The sequence below is a fragment of the Colius striatus genome, chromosome W (genome assembly GCF_028858725.1).
Source record: "Colius striatus isolate bColStr4 chromosome W, bColStr4.1.hap1, whole genome shotgun sequence".
In the NCBI taxonomy this organism is placed as follows: Eukaryota; Metazoa; Chordata; class Aves; order Coliiformes; family Coliidae; genus Colius; species Colius striatus.
Window position 1 is genome coordinate 9029382 of NC_084789.1, and position 18465 is coordinate 9047846.

Consider the following 18465-nt stretch of genomic DNA (forward strand, 5'->3'; position numbering starts at 1 on the left):
GGGCAGGGAGTGGTGGTTTCAGTCAGTCTATTCCTGATGGCTTCTGCTGTTTGTCTCTCCTCAGGGCAGGTGGGCTCCGCACCAGTCCTCCCTGCACATCAGTGGCGTACCTCAACACACACGGCAGCCCTGCACGGGCTGCTCTGACGCACATTTATCCCGAAAGCTGCAGCTCCTCTCCTCCTCTTGTGTGGGTCTGCTCTGTGGCCTGCAGGCTCTCCAGCACGGCCTGTGTCATGGTTGCCTCCTCACACAGTCTCTCAGCAGTCCGGGTGCACTCACACGGAGCTGCTGGTGGCTCTCAGCCCTGCCATTGCCCTCCATAGGTTGCAGGGGTACAGCCTGCGTTCTCATCACAGCTTGCAGAGGTGTCTCTGGTCTGGTGCTCCTCCTTCCTTCCTCCTTCTCTGACTGTGGGGTCTGCGTGGTCACCTCCATCTTGTACCAGTCTTACACCTCCTGCCAACACTTCAAATTCCCATCCCTAAATAGTGATTGCAGAGGTGCTGGATTGGCCCAGACGAGCCAGAGGTGGGTCTGAACCCAGGAGCCGGGGGAGAGTACAAAAACTCTCTACCAGGTATTCACTGCAACCTGCTCTCCCTGTTACCAAGCAAAAGCAGCTCCTTGCTAAACCATGACACTATGATTCTATGAACTTCTCCTTTTCAAATATGTTATTGAGAGAGGCGTTACCTCCATCACTAATTGGCCAGGCCTGGGTCAGGTGCAGGGTCCAGCTTAGAATTGACTGGCTCTAACCCTGTGAGGTACATGGGAAACTTCTGGCAATTCTTTTTATTTAAAGAAGCCACCCCTGTAGCCCCCCTGCTACCAAAAAACCTGGCCCAGGCAAAACCACTACACAGCTCCTGAACCCCAGTCAAGCTGACCAGGCCCTGTGAGTGTGGGGAACTTTGGCAGTGGGAATGGCCACCAGGGGGTGGGGAGCATCCCTGCCCTGCCACAGAAGGGAAGATGCTCTATCTGCAATCCCCGAAGCCTGGGAGCTCCCTGTGTGCTGCCTTGGGGATGGCCCTGGCCAAGGATGCTGCTGTGGTGAATGGAAAACAAACAAGAACCCTGTGCTCCTTATTGCATGTTACGAGGTGTGGTAGTTTAGCCAGGTGTCCACCAAGTCATTATATCACTCCCCCTCCTAAACCGGACAGGAGAGAGAGAGAAATATAACAAATGGTTTGTGAGTCAAGATACGGACAGAGAGATCACTCAGCAATTAGTGTCACAGGCAAAACAGACTCAACTTGGGGAGGAAAAAGATTTGATTTGTTAAAGGAACAATAAGAACAGGGAGATGAAAAATAAAACTGAATCTTAAAACACCTCCCCCCACCCCTCCCTCTTCCCACGACTCTCCTTCCTTCCCCCCTAGCAGCACAGGGGATGGGGGTTGCAGTCAGTTCATTACAGATGGACTTTGCTGCTGCTGTTTCTTCTCAGGGGGAGGCCTCCTCACACTTCCCACTGCTACACTGTGGGGTCCCTCCCCATGGGAGACAGTCCTTCATGAACTTCTCTAATGTGGGTCCTTCCCATGTGTAGGCACAAATGTGACTTGGACCAGCCAGCTTGACAATTGCAAAAATAATAGTTAAAGCCAGGAAACATCTGCTGGAAATAGCAGGGATTGAGGCAGACGTCATTTTCGTTCCTCTCACAGATGAGTTCTTGAACTGGGTATTGCAACAATCTGATGAATTACAGTGGGCCTTATTGTCATATTCAGTGAACATAAATAATCATTATCCGGCCCATAAATTGTTTTCTGTTAAATTTCAAATGGAAGACCGGCCGTTGAGATCAGCAGTACCCGTTAAAGGCCTGATTGTTTTTACTGACGCAAGTAAGATCCAAGCCAAAGCAGGAGTGGTTTGGTGGGAGAATGGAAAATGGCAAAATCTAACTGTTCACTCCCCAGGCAGCTCAGTTCAACTGCTGGAGCTGATGGCTGTAATTAAAACCTTCGAGAAATGGCCAGACGTCGCATTAAACATCATCTCTGATTCCCTCTATGTGGTGGATGCCGTCACTCGATTAGAGAGAGCATTGTTGAAAGAAATCTCTAATCAGAATCTGTATAACTTATTTCTGCAGCTCTGGCATCAGATAAATGAATGTCAAACTGCTTATTATATTGGACATATTCAAAGTCATTCGGGCTTAAAAGATGGCCTATCAGTTGGCAATGAAATTGTTGACAAGATAGTAGCAGCTCCTTTATTGATACCTCTGGGGCCAATAATTGACAAATTTTCTCAAGCTCAAAGATCGCACGACTTTTATTACCAAAGTGAGAAAATGCTGGCAAAGCAGTTTGACCTGACCACATCGGACGCTCAGGGTATTGTTTCCACATACCCTGCATGCCAGAATCAAATCGGCCTAGGAGTAGGAGTCAATCCCAGGGGTCTGACACCATTAGGAATATGGCAATTGGATATCACTGTCTATGCTCCCTTTGGATGATTTAAATGAATACATGTGACTATTGATACTTATTCAGCCATGGTTTGGGCCACAGCTTTAACAAGCGACAGTGCTCGAGATGTCATAAGACATTGGAGGAGTTGCTTTGCAGTCCTTGGTGTTCCACGAGAGATAAAAACTGATACATAGCCAGTAGAACATGTAAGTTTCTGAACTTATGGGGTGTTAAACATACTACTGGAATCCCAGGAAATTCCACCGGCCAGGCCACTATTGAACGTACACATCAAACCTTAAAAGGACTGCTAGAAAAACAAAAAATGGGGGAAGAGGGGGTGAGCCCCCAGGATAGATTAATGAAGGCCATTTATACGATGAATCATCTCAGAATTGTGGCAAACCGGAATGAACCACCGGCATTAGCACATTTTGCCCAAATCAGTCGGGATTTGAATTTTACTAATAAACCTAAAGTTTGGTATAAGAATCCCACTACTGGAGAGTGGCAAGGACCTGCAGATCTTTTAATGTGGGGAAGAGGCTATGCTTGTGTCATTACAGACCAAGGTCCCCGGTGGATTCCGACAAAATGGATCAAGCCACATCAACCAAAAGGACTTAATGACTATAAGACCAATGGAAAAAACAATCTTGAGGAAAGAACCAAGTGATCCACCCTCAATCCATCACCCCATTAAAATGTAAAACCTGTCAACTGTGGCGCTACGCATGTTGCTGTAAATTCCTCCAGCAATCTGCATCTCATTAAAAGAATTTAAGAACTTAACAAGACAGCCAATGGAAACTTGAAAGCAAAACTGGTGTGTTTTCTACGGATGGAGAGATATTTCCAACTCACAGATAATGCTCACAGATAAGCATGCTAAAGAAGTTGAAGGAAAGTCCGAAACTACATTCAGGAAACAGAAACATCAGTGGAGTTACAGCGAACTCATCCCTTCTTGCCAGTATGTGTCCTTCCTAGCAACATATATCAGATTATGTTTATTTTGAGTTTATGGATTTTTTGTATTATATTGTTCAGCGATGTAGCTGTTATTGACCTTTGTCAGAGACCAGCTCTTTCCAGGACGATGAAGGACAGGCGGACCACTGCTCTTAGGGCAAGTGACAGTTTATTGCTTCTTCTTATGCTCTTTTTATAGTCAGTACATATCGCAAAGGTCATCAGTATAGGTTAACAAACAATATGAGTACGTATATTTTCTATATGCTACAAATCAATCAAATGTTATCTACAAAATTTATGGTACTGTTTACTACATTTTTGTGATATATGTTCCGTGGCTACAAGACATCTGGTGTCGTTATCATTGTTGTGTATACAGGATGTTTTTGCTTAAGTTAGGGGCTTTGTTTAAGGAGCCAACCCTTTCAGGCAGGCTTCCTTAGAAAAGATTAACCCTTACCAGGCAAATCCTTTCGAGGGCCATTCTACCCTTTCAGGCAGATTGGTCTCATCATTTCACCCTTTTTTCTTTTTATTCAGTATGTATTGTAGCGGGAACGTGTTGTGTAGCCATTAATTGTAATTTTTTTGTTTTTATACTCGTTTGTTTTATCATATCATACATTAAACGAAATATGCAAGGTAATACTACAACTAGGACAATTATGCATAAAGTTGCTCCTATAAGGCAATAGATTCCTTTATAAAATGAAGATAAGGATGGAAAAGAAGCTTTTAAAACACTAACAAAATCATGAGCACGTTGGGCGAGAGGCAACTGCAATTTTTCTGTATTTTGTAGAGAGAGAATTTCTCCATGCAATTGTTTTAAGTTAATTGAAGAGTTGGCATTATTCCATATTATGCTAAGCCAATAAGCAAAGATCTGTAATGATGACCAATAGTTAAAATCATGTTGTTGTGGTCGAAGTTGTTGTGGTATCAGCATCAGGCGTTGAAACCTCTTTCGGAGCTTGCCTATTTTCGTTTTTGGCATGTCGAACACAGCGTTCTGGAATCCACCGAGGTACAGGCTCATCTGTTGGGAAAATACAAACATACCCTCTACCCCATAATAGAACCGGGTCAGGGCCTCTCGTGGATCCATCAATAGGATCTTTCCATAATACTGCAGGTTTCTGCTGAGCTGGGGATTGCCAATGACGATCAGCAGCCGAAAGGCCAGCTGCATCGAGAGTAAAAAAGTTTAAAACAAGAAGAGCATGATTTAACAAAGACAAAGGAGTGTCCTTAATCCCCCATGTCCCCGTTTTTAATTTCTTTAATTGTGTTTTCAGAGTAAGATTAAAACGTTCAATCATGCCTTGACCCTGTGGATTATAAGGAATCCCTGTTTTATGTGTTATAGAAAAATGAGCACAAAATTTTGAAAATTTAGCACTAGTATATGCTGGGCCATTATCTGTCTTGATAGTCTTTGGTATACCTAAGATTGAAAAGCAGTGTAACAAATGTGAAATCACTTGTGCGGTTGATTCTCCAGACAAAGGAGTGGCTACTGCAAAATGAGAAAAGGTATCAAGGGTTACATGGATATAAGAGAGGCGGCCAAAAGAAGGATAATGAGTAACATCCATCTGCCAGAGATCATTAGGTAAAAGACCTCGAGGATTAACTCCATAATGAGGAATTGGTAAAAAAGAAACACACGAAGAACATGTTCGAACAATTTCTCTAGCTTGTTCTCGAGAGATATGGCACATACGTTGTAGAGTAGCTGCAGGTAAGTGATGCAGAGAGTGCAAACGCTGGGCTTCTGCAACAGTAGCAACAGTAAAACGAGTTAACAAATCAGCCTGATTGTTGCCGTGACTCAAAGGTCCAGGTAATTTAGAGTGACTACGAATGTGTCCTACAAAAAGAGGTGCATCTCTTATTATTAAGAGAGATTGAATCAGACCAAAATATCGTTGTATAAAAGAAACTTTAGAAGCTATGACAGGAACTGTTTCTAAAAATTGTAATGAAGTGACAATGTAACGACTGTCAGAATAGATATTCAAAGGCTCAGAAAATTTCAACAGTGCTTGATAAATTGCATATAATTCAGTCATTTGTGCAGAAACATTCTCTAATTTCCAAACATATTGGTCTGTAGGAGTATACAAAACTGCTTGTCCATTAGATGATCCATCTGTAAAAACAGTCAATGCTCCTGTTATAGGAGCTCCTTTAACGACCCTAGGAAAAGCTAAAGAATGATAGGTAGCAAAACTAAGAATTTTATCAGAAGGGAACTTTTGTGTTATTTCTCCAGGAAAAGCAGCTAAGGCTACAGCAAAATCGTCTACAGTGGCCATCAGCCAAGTAATTTGAGCAGGTGTGTATGGAATTCCAATTACTGCCGGTTCTCTCCCAAGATGAGTAATACATAACTTTCGTCCTTGTTTAATTCGTTCTGCTATCTTTTGAGGATATGAAACAAGAACTCCTTTTGCAGAGTGAGATCCATGTATCCAACACAGAACACCGTCTTGATACAAGACTCCTGTAGGAGTCATTACTGTAGGCAAGATATATAAAAAGAAAGACTTTGTTATGTCTGCATATTGTAATTGAGCATTTTCTATGGCCTTTTCAACCAATCGAAGAGCTTGTTTTCCCTCTTCTGTTAACTTGCGAGGAGAGGTAGGATCAGGGTTTCCCTCAAGTATTTTAAAAAGAGGATGCAAATCGGCTGTTGTTAACTTAAGAAAAGATCTGAGCCAATTAATGTCTCCCAAAAGTTTTTGAAAATCATTCAAGGTTGTTAAAGAATTTGTTCGTGTGGCAGTTTTTTGTGGTATAAAAGATTTAGGATATAGTTGAAACCCCAAATATTGAAAAGGATATGATTTTTGTACCTTTTCTTGTGCTATTTTCAAACCACGTTTAGTTAACATCTGTTCAATATGAGCATAAGCATGTTGCAACTTATCGATAGATGAGGCTGCTAAAAGGATATCGTCCATATAATGGATACAAAGAACATCAGGAAATTGTTGTCTAGTCGCTTTTATACTTTCATGAACAAATTTTTGACAAAGAGTAGGACTATTAGCCATTCCTTGAGGCAATACTTTCCATTGATAGCGTTCCATAGGTTCACTAAAATTTATGGATGGAATGCTAAAAGCAAATCGACATTTGTCATCTGGATGTAAGGGGATAGCGTAAAAACAATCTTTTAAGTCAATAATTATTTTTTCAAAATTTTGAGGAATGGCAATAGGACTGGGTAGACCAGGTTGTAACGCTCCCATGGTACACATTGTTTTATTGACTTCTCTCAAGTCTTGGAGAAGTCGCCATTTCCCCGATTTCTTTTTTATAACAAAAATAGGTGAGTTCCATGGTGATGTGGAAGGTTCTATATGACCTAATTGTAATTGTTCCACTACTAATTGACGAGCAGCTTGCAATTTTTCTTTAGTTAGAGGCCATTGATCAACCCAAACAGGTTGATCTGATTTCCAACAGATTTTATCTGCATACATAGTTACTGATAAATTTATCAGATTAACTGCTAGGCGTATAAAGGTATGCACCCATTTGTGTCAAGATATCTCGGCCCCAGAGGTTAAGAGGCAAGCTTTCTAGTACATATGGTTGAATGGAACCAGAGTGTCCCTCTTTGTCTGTCCAACTTAACAACTTACAGCTTTGAAGAGGCAAATTTGCAACTCCAATTCCTTTTAGATCAGCTGAAGCATGCTGTAAAGGCCATTCTTTTGGCCATTGTTTTAAAGTCATTACCGATACATCTGCTCCGGTGTCCAAGAGTCCTGTAAAATTTTTACCATCAATTGTTAACTGAAGTTCAGGTCTCTGATGATTGATGGGCTGTAAAAGATAAACGTCAGTAGATCCAAAACCGCCTGTTCCCCGAATGGGGGAATCAGCTTTTCCTATAGATGAAACATAAGGAATTAAAAGCAACTGTGCAATCTTTGTTCCTGCAGGTAGATTAAAGACAGAAGTTTCAGATTGTAACATAACTTTTAACTCTCCTTCATAATCACAATCAATTAGTCCTGGTATAACTCGCAATCCTTTCATGCTCAGACTACTTCGTCCCAATACCAAACCGCATGTTCCCGCAGGTAATGGGCCATATATCCCTGTTGGGATAGCTTGTGCCCCCATTTCAGGTGTTAATACGAAGTGGGAGGAGGAACACAGGTCCAGTCCGGCACTATGACTGGTGGCTCGGTGGAGTTGTGAAATGGATTGTTTAGCTGGTGCTCTGAGGTTTGCACCTGCACAGGATACATCCCCTGTTTGTTTGGGTGGGCCCGGGGCAAGCCCATTGAGAAGTTTCCCGACTGTAAGGAATTGCCGTTCTTATCATATTTAGATCGGCATTCATTAGCCCAATGATTACCCTTTTTGCATTTTGGGCATAAACCTGGATTTTTTCCATTATTACTTGGAATCTTTTTATTAGGACATTGACGTACTTGATGCCCCATTTGTCCGCAATGAAAACAGCTACCAGGAGGGCCTGCAACCCTTCTGTTTTGCTTAAATTGCATTGCAGCTAAAACTTGCTCAACAGGTTTGCCCTGTTGTGCTGCGGCAGTGACTATGCCTTGAATATATCCAGAGCTAACATCAGAACATAATCTGATATAGTCATTTAATGTTGATTTATTTTTCCAAGGTCTTAATATGGATTGACAGATATTATTAGCATTTTCAAAAGCTAATTCCTTAACTAAAATCATAGCTGAATCGGTGTCTTGTATGAGCCTAGATGAAGTTTGTAACAAACGAGATACAAAATCATGATAAGGTTCATCTGGTCCCTGTCGGACTTTAGTTAATTCTTCCCTAGACGTTCCATGTCTAGGTAGCCCTTTCCAGGCTTTCAAACCAATTTCTCGAATGGCATCATATGTCGCAGCAGGGTAAGTTAATTGTTGTGCCAGATCAACATGCGGTCCTGTGCCAGCTAACATTTCATGAGTAATTCCTTGTTGGCGAAAGTGTGGTTTTTGAGAATAATCATAACAGGAATCCATAAAATCTGTAAGCCATAACAAATATTCTCCTCCCGTTAAGGTAGCTTTAGCTAAGCCTTTCCAGTCCCATGGGGGAAGAACTTCAGCTGCAATGGTCTCTAAAATAGCAATAGTATATGGTGCAGTTGCACCATATTGAGCAGCAGCTGTTTTCAATTCTTTAAGATTCTTAAATGTAATGGATGTATATGTAGCAATTCTAACATTGGCTTGAGTAGGGTGAGGAGCATATGTTATAGGATAAGCATGCAATATTTTTGAAAACCCACTCACATCTTCACCTTGTTGTTTAGCTTGTAGCAATGATAACTGTAAGGGTGAGTGAGGTGATATTTGATGGTATATGTCAGGAGGGGGCGGACGTCTACCAGCTTCTATTGCTGGTAAAACAACAGGTTCCTTTTTTAAAAGTGTTTGCTGTTTCTTCAATTTAAAAGGCGTATTAACAAACACTTGATCATCTTCATTATGATACTGAGCAGCTTCTTTTTCTAATTCAGCTTCCTCATCGGAGGATAATTCTTCAGATAATTCTATAGGTCTCAAGGCGCTCTTGCTTTGTTTTAACGGTCGGCATTTTTTACCTCCCGTATTTGAGTACATAAGAAAGGGATTTTTAAATTTAGATTCCTGAATATCTTTTTGTTCATTATTGATTATTGATGGATATTCAGGTGGAGCAGAGGGTTGTGAATCGGGATTAGTAAGAGCAGAAGGTTTTAAACCTGAATCCGCTGAACGAGATCGAGGACGTGTTTGTCGTTGCCATTTATCATATTCAGTATCACCTTGTAAACATTCTTTAATTAAAGTCCATAAAGGAAAAGCATCTATAGGGATCTTATCAGGGCCATTAGCAGCATAATAGCTTTTAATGTTTTCACCAACCTTATTCCAGGTTTCCAAGTTAATAGTGCCTTTATTCGGAAACCAAGGACACACAGTGTCTATAAATTCTAAAAATCCACCCACTTGCTTGGTGGTTATAGATATATTTCGACTTTTTAACAACGTCTTAACCATAGCTACAAACAGCTGTCTTTCCGTACTATGTACATGTCCCATATTTTAAATTGTAAATGCTGAATATGAGGGAGCCCTACCGTTGAGTCACGAGGTTCAGTTTGGACCCCCTTGCTTTCTAAGACACCTTATAGAAAGGGCTTAGGTGCGGCTGGATCCAGACTTAGTCTCAGACTTGGTCAACGGAAAATCTAAGACAAAAAAGGGATTTTTGTTTTTATTTTACTGAGATAAATTTCTACTTTCTTATATTTTACACCTTCCTAGTAGTTCTGCCCCCCTTTATTTCCCCTTTTCCTTACCGCGGTTCTGTTGATTCGGAGGCAGCTCACCCTGGTCAAAGGCAACCGAGATTCCCGGGTTTCGGCACCATTTGTCAGAGACCAGCTCTTTCCAGGACGATGAAGGACAGGCGGACCACTGCTCTTAGGGCAAGTGACAGTTTATTGCTTCTTCTTATGCTCTTTTTATAGTCAGTACATATCGCAAAGGTCATCAGTATAGGTTAACAAACAATATGAGTACGTATATTTTCTATATGCTACAAATCAATCAAATGTTATCTACAAAATTTATGGTACTGTTTACTACATTTTTGTGATATATGTTCCGTGGCTACAAGACATCTGGTGTCGTTATCATTGTTGTGTATACAGGATGTTTTTGCTTAAGTTAGGGGCTTTGTTTAAGGAGCCAACCCTTTCAGGCAGGCTTCCTTAGAAAAGATTAACCCTTACCAGGCAAATCCTTTCGAGGGCCATTCTACCCTTTCAGGCAGATTGGTCTCATCAGACCTTTTGTTGTAAACTCATGGCCATGGGTAAAAGTATTTATGTTCTCTTCATGTACCTTTAATTTTGAAATGTGTTGCTAAAGGCTGGCTGGTCCAAAAAGAAAAAGGGGGGGAATTGTAGGCACAAATGTGGCTTGGACCAGCCAGCTTGAATAAAGATGTTAGGGACAAGTTAATGCAGCTGGCAAGCTGCTTCCAATTATCAGAAACAGGTGCTAGAAGTTAATCAATTGGGCCCTGGGTGATCACATGGGCAGAAGCAGCATCTAAGGAGGTAGCTAGCAAAGGAAAGGTGGCTTTGAGTCAATTGTGTTGGTTGTAGTATGTTGTCTGTGTATGTCTCTGCATGTGCATTACCTAGATTCTCTACATCTTTGAATGAATATTGCTTGTACCACTACAACACCCATGAGCTAAAGTTCTTCACACACTGCTCCAGCAGGAGGCCTGCCCCAACATGGGTCATCCACCAGGAGAACAGTCCTTCAGGGACAGACTGCTCCAGCCTGAATCCCTCACAGGATCGCAAGTCCTGACAGCAAACCTGCTCTGGTGTGGGCTCCTCTCTCCTCACAGACTCCCAGGTCCTGCCAGGAACTTGCTCCAGGGTGAGCTTCCCACAGAATCACAGCCTCCTTCAGGCATCCACCCGCTCCGGCATGGGGTCCTCCATGGGCTGTGAGTGGGTCTCTGCTTCCCGGTGGTCCTCCATGGACTGCAGGGGGACAACCTGCTTCACCATGGTCCTCACCACATATCAAAGGGAGCCTTTTCTTTCAGTGCCTAATCACCCTCCTCCTTCTCCACTGACCTTGGTATCTGCAGAGATGTTTTCGCATTCTCACTCCCTGTTGCTGCTGCAGTTTAGCAACTGCCCAGCAACTTCTCCTTCTCAAATACATTATTCACAGAGGCATTACCTCCATCACTAATTGGCCAGACCTGGGTCAACTGTGGATCCATCTTAGAACTGACTGGCCCTGGCCCTATCAGCTACAGGGGAAGCTTCTGGCAGATCTTTGTTTAAAGAAAATGAGCCACCCCTGTAGCTCCTCCTGCTACCGAAAAAACTGGCCCAGGCAAAACCACTACACAAGGTGACACGGTTATAAAAATATAGGAGAGCAAATTTGCCAAGAAGGAAACGGGAGTGAGCAATGGAGGAGTTGATTTCCTCCATGTGTTCACTCTTTGGCCTTATGCAAATCTTGGTAATACCCATTGCTCTTTCTTTAACATCTGAAAATAACAGCACTGCTCCTCTGGGCACTGACTTCTGCTCTTTCTGGGTCATGGTCTCACTTCACATCTCAGTGATGCTGCAGAAATCACACATCTTGCCTGCAGTGTGTGTGCACATGCTCACAGATTCTGTAATTGGTGCTTAAGACCTGATCCAAACAGGGCCCTAGTAACTTATTCCCAAGGGCAAGGGATTTTCCCAGACTCAGTTTTCCCCTCTTGGGAGTTTCTATCCATTTGGGACTCAGGAAGCTGGGTGGAAAATAATCTCTGATTTTCTGGTCTTTGCTCCTGATGTCAGTATTAAGCTACCTGGCGTGCTGAGAAATCATCCTAAATGATAAGCAACATTAAGGTAAACTGAGTTATAACAATCCTTAATGGTTATCTGGCACTTTATAATTCCAAAGAACTAATCAAACATTAATTAATTCTTATAATGGCCTTCTCAATGTTATCTTCTCTCCAGAGATAGGGAGGCTGAGAGGTGTTCCTTGCCCGAGGCAGCAGAGCCCAACAGAAGCAGGGTCAGCACCACAGCCCGAGGACTAGTGCCTTCAAAGAAGTCCTCTGCCCACACCAGAGCCCCGTTTCAGTCTCTACCTGCATCCATGATGTCATGACCTGGATTTCAGAGGCACCTCAGGCTGGAGGGATGGGCACTTTGAAAGCCCCAGGGCAGCAGTGTTTGCTGGCAGTGAGCCTCCACTCACATACCACACGGTTGCATGTGGCAGCCTGGTCAGATGTGACATGTTCTACAAAGTCGTTAAGATCCCAGCCCTGCCCAGCTCAGGCAGCCATCCGATGGAAGGAATGCAGCAGGACTGAGTGGGACCACCAGTGTCCCCAAAGAGGGACAACCCCTCTGGATTTAGGGTCAAAGGGAAAAAAAAAAAAAAAAACAACTCAAAATGGGCCAAACAGGCTCACTAAATCTGCTGTCAGCATGTTCTTGAAGGGCTGCTTTTGCCCCACTGCTGCCCACACAAGGATCAGGGGACAGCGTTTCCTTAAATACTTTTCTTCATTCTGGGGAAGATCCAAACCCCAGCAAACCAACAGCCTGGCAAGGCTCCACATGTTTGCATCTCGCTGCAGCAGAGCTGGCCCAGGGCTCCAGCAGGCTGACCATGCGGGCAGGCTGGCTCCTGGGCTCCAGCCACCTCCTTCTAAGCTCACTCAGGTCCATGTCCAGCACACCACAGCCCCAGCAGTGACCATGAACGTGATTGCACAGAGCCTGGCCATGTCTCTGTGGTTTTCACTCCCTACCAAGCTTGTCAACATGGAGCCACTCCAGAAAATTAATTCAAATTAATTAGAAATATGAATTTAAAGTTGATCAATTAAAGCCCGTTAAACTCATGATTCAGATTTTAGAATGAAAATTATTTTAATTTAATCTAGCTGAACACACTCTCAAAGTAAATGAAACTAAACCACATTAAAGCTATTTTATTTCTCAATAAGCATGTTTAATGTGGTTTAATTTATCCACTTTCAAAGTGAATGTAGATTAACCTTCCAGAATGTCCCCAGGTAGACAAACTCTGCTATAGAAAGCAAAGATGCAATTCAAGTCAATAAACAAAATCAATCGAGAGTTCTGATCTGGACTGGGATCAAGCCCTGATTTAATGCTCTCTGCTAGATAAGTCCATGCTGCAGTTACAGGCCTGACAGCAACTGCTGCCATGCAGCAGCCCTGTAACCACAGCCTGGCCAGCGAGGCTAATGGAGGCCATGGACTTGCAGGGGGATGCAGGGTTGACAGAGATTTGTGAGTGCAGGGCTGAGCTATGGCCCACGTGCGTGTGCTCTGGGGGGTTCTGCTCTTGGGGCAGCACTGGGGCACTGTCCTGAGTGGGAGCATCCCTGCAGGGACAGGGAGATGCTGGGATGCTATCTACAGGGGATGATTCAGCTCATCAGGAGGTCTACGGGACCAGGCTGGGCTCGACTCCCCAGCAGCTGAGGCCAAGTGCACCCACAGAGCCCAGCGCCTGGAGTTTCCACGTTGAGCTTGCTGGGAAGCTCAGGACTGCGTTGTAGCTGCTTAAAGGAAGGAACTCTTTGAAAATGCAAAGCCTGGGGATGATGAATGTTGAGCTCTCCTAGAAATCTAGACCTCAAACTAGTTCAAAAGTATCAGACAGGCAGCCCTGAACACTCCCAAGAGCAGAAGATCCTTCTTCTAGGACATTTTATTCCAGTATGCTCCATGCTTTCTAAAAAAACCAGCCACTTTATCCCATCTGATCTGGGGCTGCTCTGCTGAGCCAGGAGCCACGTAAGCGCCAGCTATGTTTCTGATACAAAACCTCTTCTGTGGTTTGCTGCCATCTGTCATGAGGAATCAGCTCCCAGTCCCTACGAGGAAGGTGAGGGGCCAAGAGGGCACCATTCCCTCCCCAGATCTCTGCTCACTGACACCACAGAGTTCTGCAACTGGAAGCAGGGCAGCTGAGGGCTTGGAAAGTGAAGTCTGGGAGTTAGACCCTTCTACTTAAGCCTATTTAGGCTGGTCTTAGTGCCAAGGTGCTTTCTATGCACACGAGATTCACAGTGACTTTATGCCAGTGTATACTTAACCCCACACATAAATAATAGCTCTGCATTCAGTAGGTAATGCCATTAATTGCCCTCACATTACCTTTCCCTTTCAGGCTGCATAGAAGGAATCCCAGAAGGGGAATGTAAGCTTCGTGTCAGTGCAGAATTGGAGGTGTCCCCTGAGCCGCAGAGTTTCTGACCTGAACAGGAGCTCTGCAACTTCATAGATGATAACCAGCTCCAGGCTCCTCACCCTGAGTGGGTTGTCATGGCACATGGTTGCATCCTAACTTGAACTTTGCCTCCAATTGGGCCCCATCCCATATAAATCCCTCTTGCAGGGGCACAGAGCATCCACACAGATCTCATATTTTTTCCCATACATATACAATTTCTGCTACACATCTCTCCCCACCTCAAACATACAACTTGAACTTTACACACCTTCAGGCACTCAGCCCTTCTCCTCCAAGGCTCTCCTTACCCTTGTCTGTCCCTCAAAGGAGCAGGCAGATTTTCCCTCCCTGGTCTTTTCCCTTGGCTACTCACAGATTGCAGCACTAAGAGTCCCATAGCCACCCTGTACCTCCAAAGTCTGGGAAATGGGTCCCCAAAGTATGGACCTCTCTGCCTGAATCAGCCCCAGCACCTGCAAGTCTGCTCACCAAAGCAAGGACAAGAAGGATAGAGAATAGGGAGAAGAGGTAGTCCAGGGACTTAACTGAGGCTGGATTTGTGGGCTGCTGAGTAATTAGGAGAGATGTTCATCAGGTAGGATCTGGGGCTGGCTGATGATTCCTGCTGTTGATATTGTGGCAAAGTAGTTAAGGGTGGGTGAGAGGAGAGAGGAAAAATAAGTCTGATTCCTCTAGATACTTCTGGAGAGTCATGTCACCTTCTTGCCCATCCTTTCAGCTGACTACAAGCCCATGGGACCAGCAGCCTGGCAAGGCTCAGCCCTCCCCCTCCATGGTTTTGGCACCAGAGAAGTGTCTGCTTGAACTCCCTTGGGAGCATGTGGCCCCTCCTCTGAACTGGGCAAGCAGTTTAGCACCAGGGTGTGTCAATGACCTGAGGAGATACACCAACACACAGGTGTCATGAGATACACATGAGTCAGGACAGACAGGCACAAACACTCGATGCAGAGACTGTGCGGTACCGACCCAGTGAGAGCTCAGCAAAGGGAGCAGCACAGGGAGCAGATCCAGCTTTTGCAGCCAACCTGCTGCTTCCCCATGCATCATGTTAAAAATGCAAGCTTCCTCCTTCCCTGCTCCCATGAATTGCTCTCCCTGGTCCCCACTGCAAGCCACCTGGCTGAGCCAGCTCAGGTGACATCCAAGGCTCCTCTGATCTCAGGCTCCTCTGCCCAGATCCTGCAGGGGTGGATTCTCCCTTTAGCTCACATTCACTCCTGGCCTCCACAGTCCTTCCTCTGTAACATCATCTGCCCCACTGCCCGCTGCCAAGCCCAGACCTACCCATGTCAGCCTCCATTCCTGGGGCAGCATCTTCTCCACTCTCAATGCTGTCCTACCCCCATCTTACCTCCACTCATCCCCTCCCCCAGACAGGGCCATGCAGCCATGCATCCATGGATTTAGGAGAGCTGAGATCTCCTCCCAGCTCCTGTTGGTAGGTGGGTGATGGTGATGGAAATGACATACTGCTTTCTGTCCCCATTTCCCCATCTGCAGAATGGAAATGGTGTGTGAGGGCTGGGTCATGTTCTTATTCTTCACTCTGTTTCTTTACAGTACAGTGCCCAAACCCCATCAGTCCTTCAGCCCTTCATTGTCCCGGCTTTAATACTGCCCAAACCAGCTTTGTCACAGTCATTCCTTGTCCCCTCCCACACTGCTCCATGGACCCCAGCACCCCTTCACCCCACTCAAGCCCACTCACTGCTCCTCTGCCTGCTTCCAGCTGTGAGGCACCTGGAGTCCGCAAGCGCCTGCCCTGGCCCAGGGGACCTGCCACGCTGCTCTTCATTCCAGCAGGATGAAAAGTCCTGTGAGTTTCCATGGCCTGATCTTGCATCACCATAAGAGAATTTCTCCCGGGGACTTTGCTGGGAGCAGTAAATCAGTCCCTGGTGGTAACCTGACACCCGATACCTTTCATACCAATCGACAAGGCCAGCCTGCCTGGCAAGGCAAGGCATGCTACTTAGAAACTACCTTTCTCTTGTGCACTAATCAGGCCTAAATGAGTGCAGGAGCAGCCTGGAGTGAAAAGGACAGGTTTTGCACAGCACTGCGCACTCCCGGGCTCCAGCACAGGCTGGAAGTGCTCTGTCTGCACTTGTGAACCCTGGGGCTTGCCAGGGAGACCCAGTAAACTCCACCTCTGAGCCACATCTCTCTGGAAACACAGAGGATGGCCAGGCTCCCCCAGACACCAGCTTGGAGCTCGGTAGCTCTTCCTCCTGCGTGCTCTCCCACCACCCTGACGGAGCTGTGGCCAACCTGGGCGGGCTGTGGTGGGACAGAGGGAGCCCTGGATGGTTCTGCTGAGGAGCCTGCCCCAGAGCTGGCTCACAGGGAGGAGAGAGCCAGATCATCTACATTCCAGGGCACCAGGTGCCCTGTGAAGTGGGAAGGCCCCAGGCAAGACTGCTCCTAAATGCTGAAGGTGCCAGAGTAGTGTGGGTTGGAAGAACAGGTCGTGGCTACTGCCAGAAAGGGAGCGTGGGGACGGTGTGTTTGTGAGAGGCTGCACAGAAGAGCCAGCTCTGCAGTTGGGAAAGAGGAGAGGGCGTGAGGGAGGAGGAGAGGGGAGCAGTGGGACCTGGTGTAGGAGTTCCTCCCTCATATGTCACCCCCACCTCTGAGCCATCCCCTGGCAATGCAGGGCTGGGATGAACCACGGGGATTTGTGAGGGAGAAGGATGAGTGATGCAAAGGACTTGTGTGTTTGGGAGAGGACACCCATGCTCTGAGGCATGCAGGCACCAGCCGGGAGGCACATAGTGACACTTGCACAGGGCTAAACCCAGGCCAGCTGGCCTCGGTGTGCTTGTTCCATCTTGGTGCCATGCTAACCCACTTACCTGGCTTTGGGATTGAATGACTGTGTCTGGCAGGCTTGGAGCCTTGGGGAAATGACCATGTAGGCACGAAGTGGGTTTCAGACAAAAGAGGACACATTTAGGACCAGGACTGATCCCAGTTCTGATCCCATTCCCCAGCCCAAAGAGCTGGGCTGCCACAGGGTTTTCTGCAGACTCCTGGTTTCTGGAGAAGGGGAGCCCTTCGGCTGTCACTATGTAGTATGCACAGGTAGACCAAGAGTTAGGGAGAATAAATGGTCCCTCCTCAAGGCTCAGAAGCAGGATTTAGTTCTCGCCGTGCCTTCCCTCCAGCGGGTTTAGCCTCACTCTCCACACAACCGCAGAGGCCCATTGTGCCCTAGCCCGGCAACCTGCACTCCAGCCCCATGTGCTCGCCCGACATAATTGCCCCACCACACAGTCACACCACTGCACAACTGGCATCTCACCACACCATCGCCTGCCCACGCACCCAAATATTTATGAAGATTCACATTTCTCTACCAACAATGCTGGAAAGCATTTAAAAAATATATATATAAAAATAAAAGCATCCCAGTGTCAGGAGCAGTGCTGCCCTCACTCCCTCTAGCCTGAGTGGTTAGCCAATTCCTGGGGTCCTGCCAGGGTGTTTCCATTAGAAGGGGAAACTGCAGGTGTCAGGTGTTTCTTGGGTACAATTCTGGTTATTTACAGAGCTCTCAGAGAGGCAGCTGCCTCTTTCAGACACTCTTATCTTGTTTTCCAGGTGTTCATAGAATCATAGAATGGTAGGGGTTGGAAGGAACCTTTAGAGATCATCTAGTCCAACCCCCCTTGCAGAAGCAGGTTCACCTAGATCAGCTCACATAGGAACATGTCCAAGCGGGTCTTGAACGCCTCCAAAGAAGGAGCCTCCACAACCCATCTGGGCAGCCTGTGCCACTGCTCCATCACCCTCACAGTGAAATAGTTTTTTCTTATATTTAAGTGGAACATTTTGTGTTCTGGCTTCATCCCATTACCTTTTGTCCTGTTGCTAGCTACTATAGAAAAAAGAGATGTCTCAACCTCCTGACACCCACCCTTTAGATATTTATAAATGTTAATAAGATCTCCCTTCAATCTCCTCTTCTCTAGACTAAACAGCCCCAGTTCCCACGGCCTTTCCTCATATGAAAGATGTTCCATTCCCCTGATCATCTTGATGGCCCTGCACTGGACTCTCTCCAGCACTTCCCTGTCACTCTTGAGCTTAGGAGCCCAGAACTGGACACAGGACTCCAGATGAGGCCTCACCAGGGCAGAGTAGAGAGGGAGAAGAACTTCCTTTGACCTACTGGCCACACTTTTCTTGATGCATCCAAGTTCTATG

At 45.6% G+C, this 18465-nt stretch overlaps 1 protein-coding gene across 2 annotated transcripts; it reads right to left on the reverse strand.

The window, feature by feature from the left end:
• Positions 1–3567: 3567 nt before the first annotated feature.
• Positions 3568–10249, reverse strand: LOC133628492 (endogenous retrovirus group K member 5 Gag polyprotein-like). Of its 2 annotated transcripts, none has more exons than XR_009820723.1 (2): positions 9768–10249; positions 3568–4457 (listed from the first exon to the last, which is right to left on the reverse strand). XR_009820723.1 is itself a non-coding variant. In XM_062016722.1 (2 exons), the coding sequence occupies exon 1, from the start codon at positions 9505–9507 to the stop codon at positions 7573–7575; it is 1935 nt and encodes a 644-aa protein (XP_061872706.1). In that variant the 5' UTR covers positions 9508–9758; the 3' UTR covers positions 3568–4457; positions 7078–7572. The 2 variants fall into 2 exon arrangements, 1 of the variants encoding a protein (XP_061872706.1); XM_062016722.1 differs by lacking the exon at positions 9768–10249 and adding an exon at positions 7078–9758.
• Positions 10250–18465: the final 8216 nt, after the last annotated feature.

What these genes read in the sequence shown, in the direction of transcription:
- LOC133628492 (XM_062016722.1), bottom strand. Translation starts at nt 9,507, where the DNA reads ATGGGACATGTACATAGTACGGAAAGACAGCTGTTTGTAGCTATGGTT.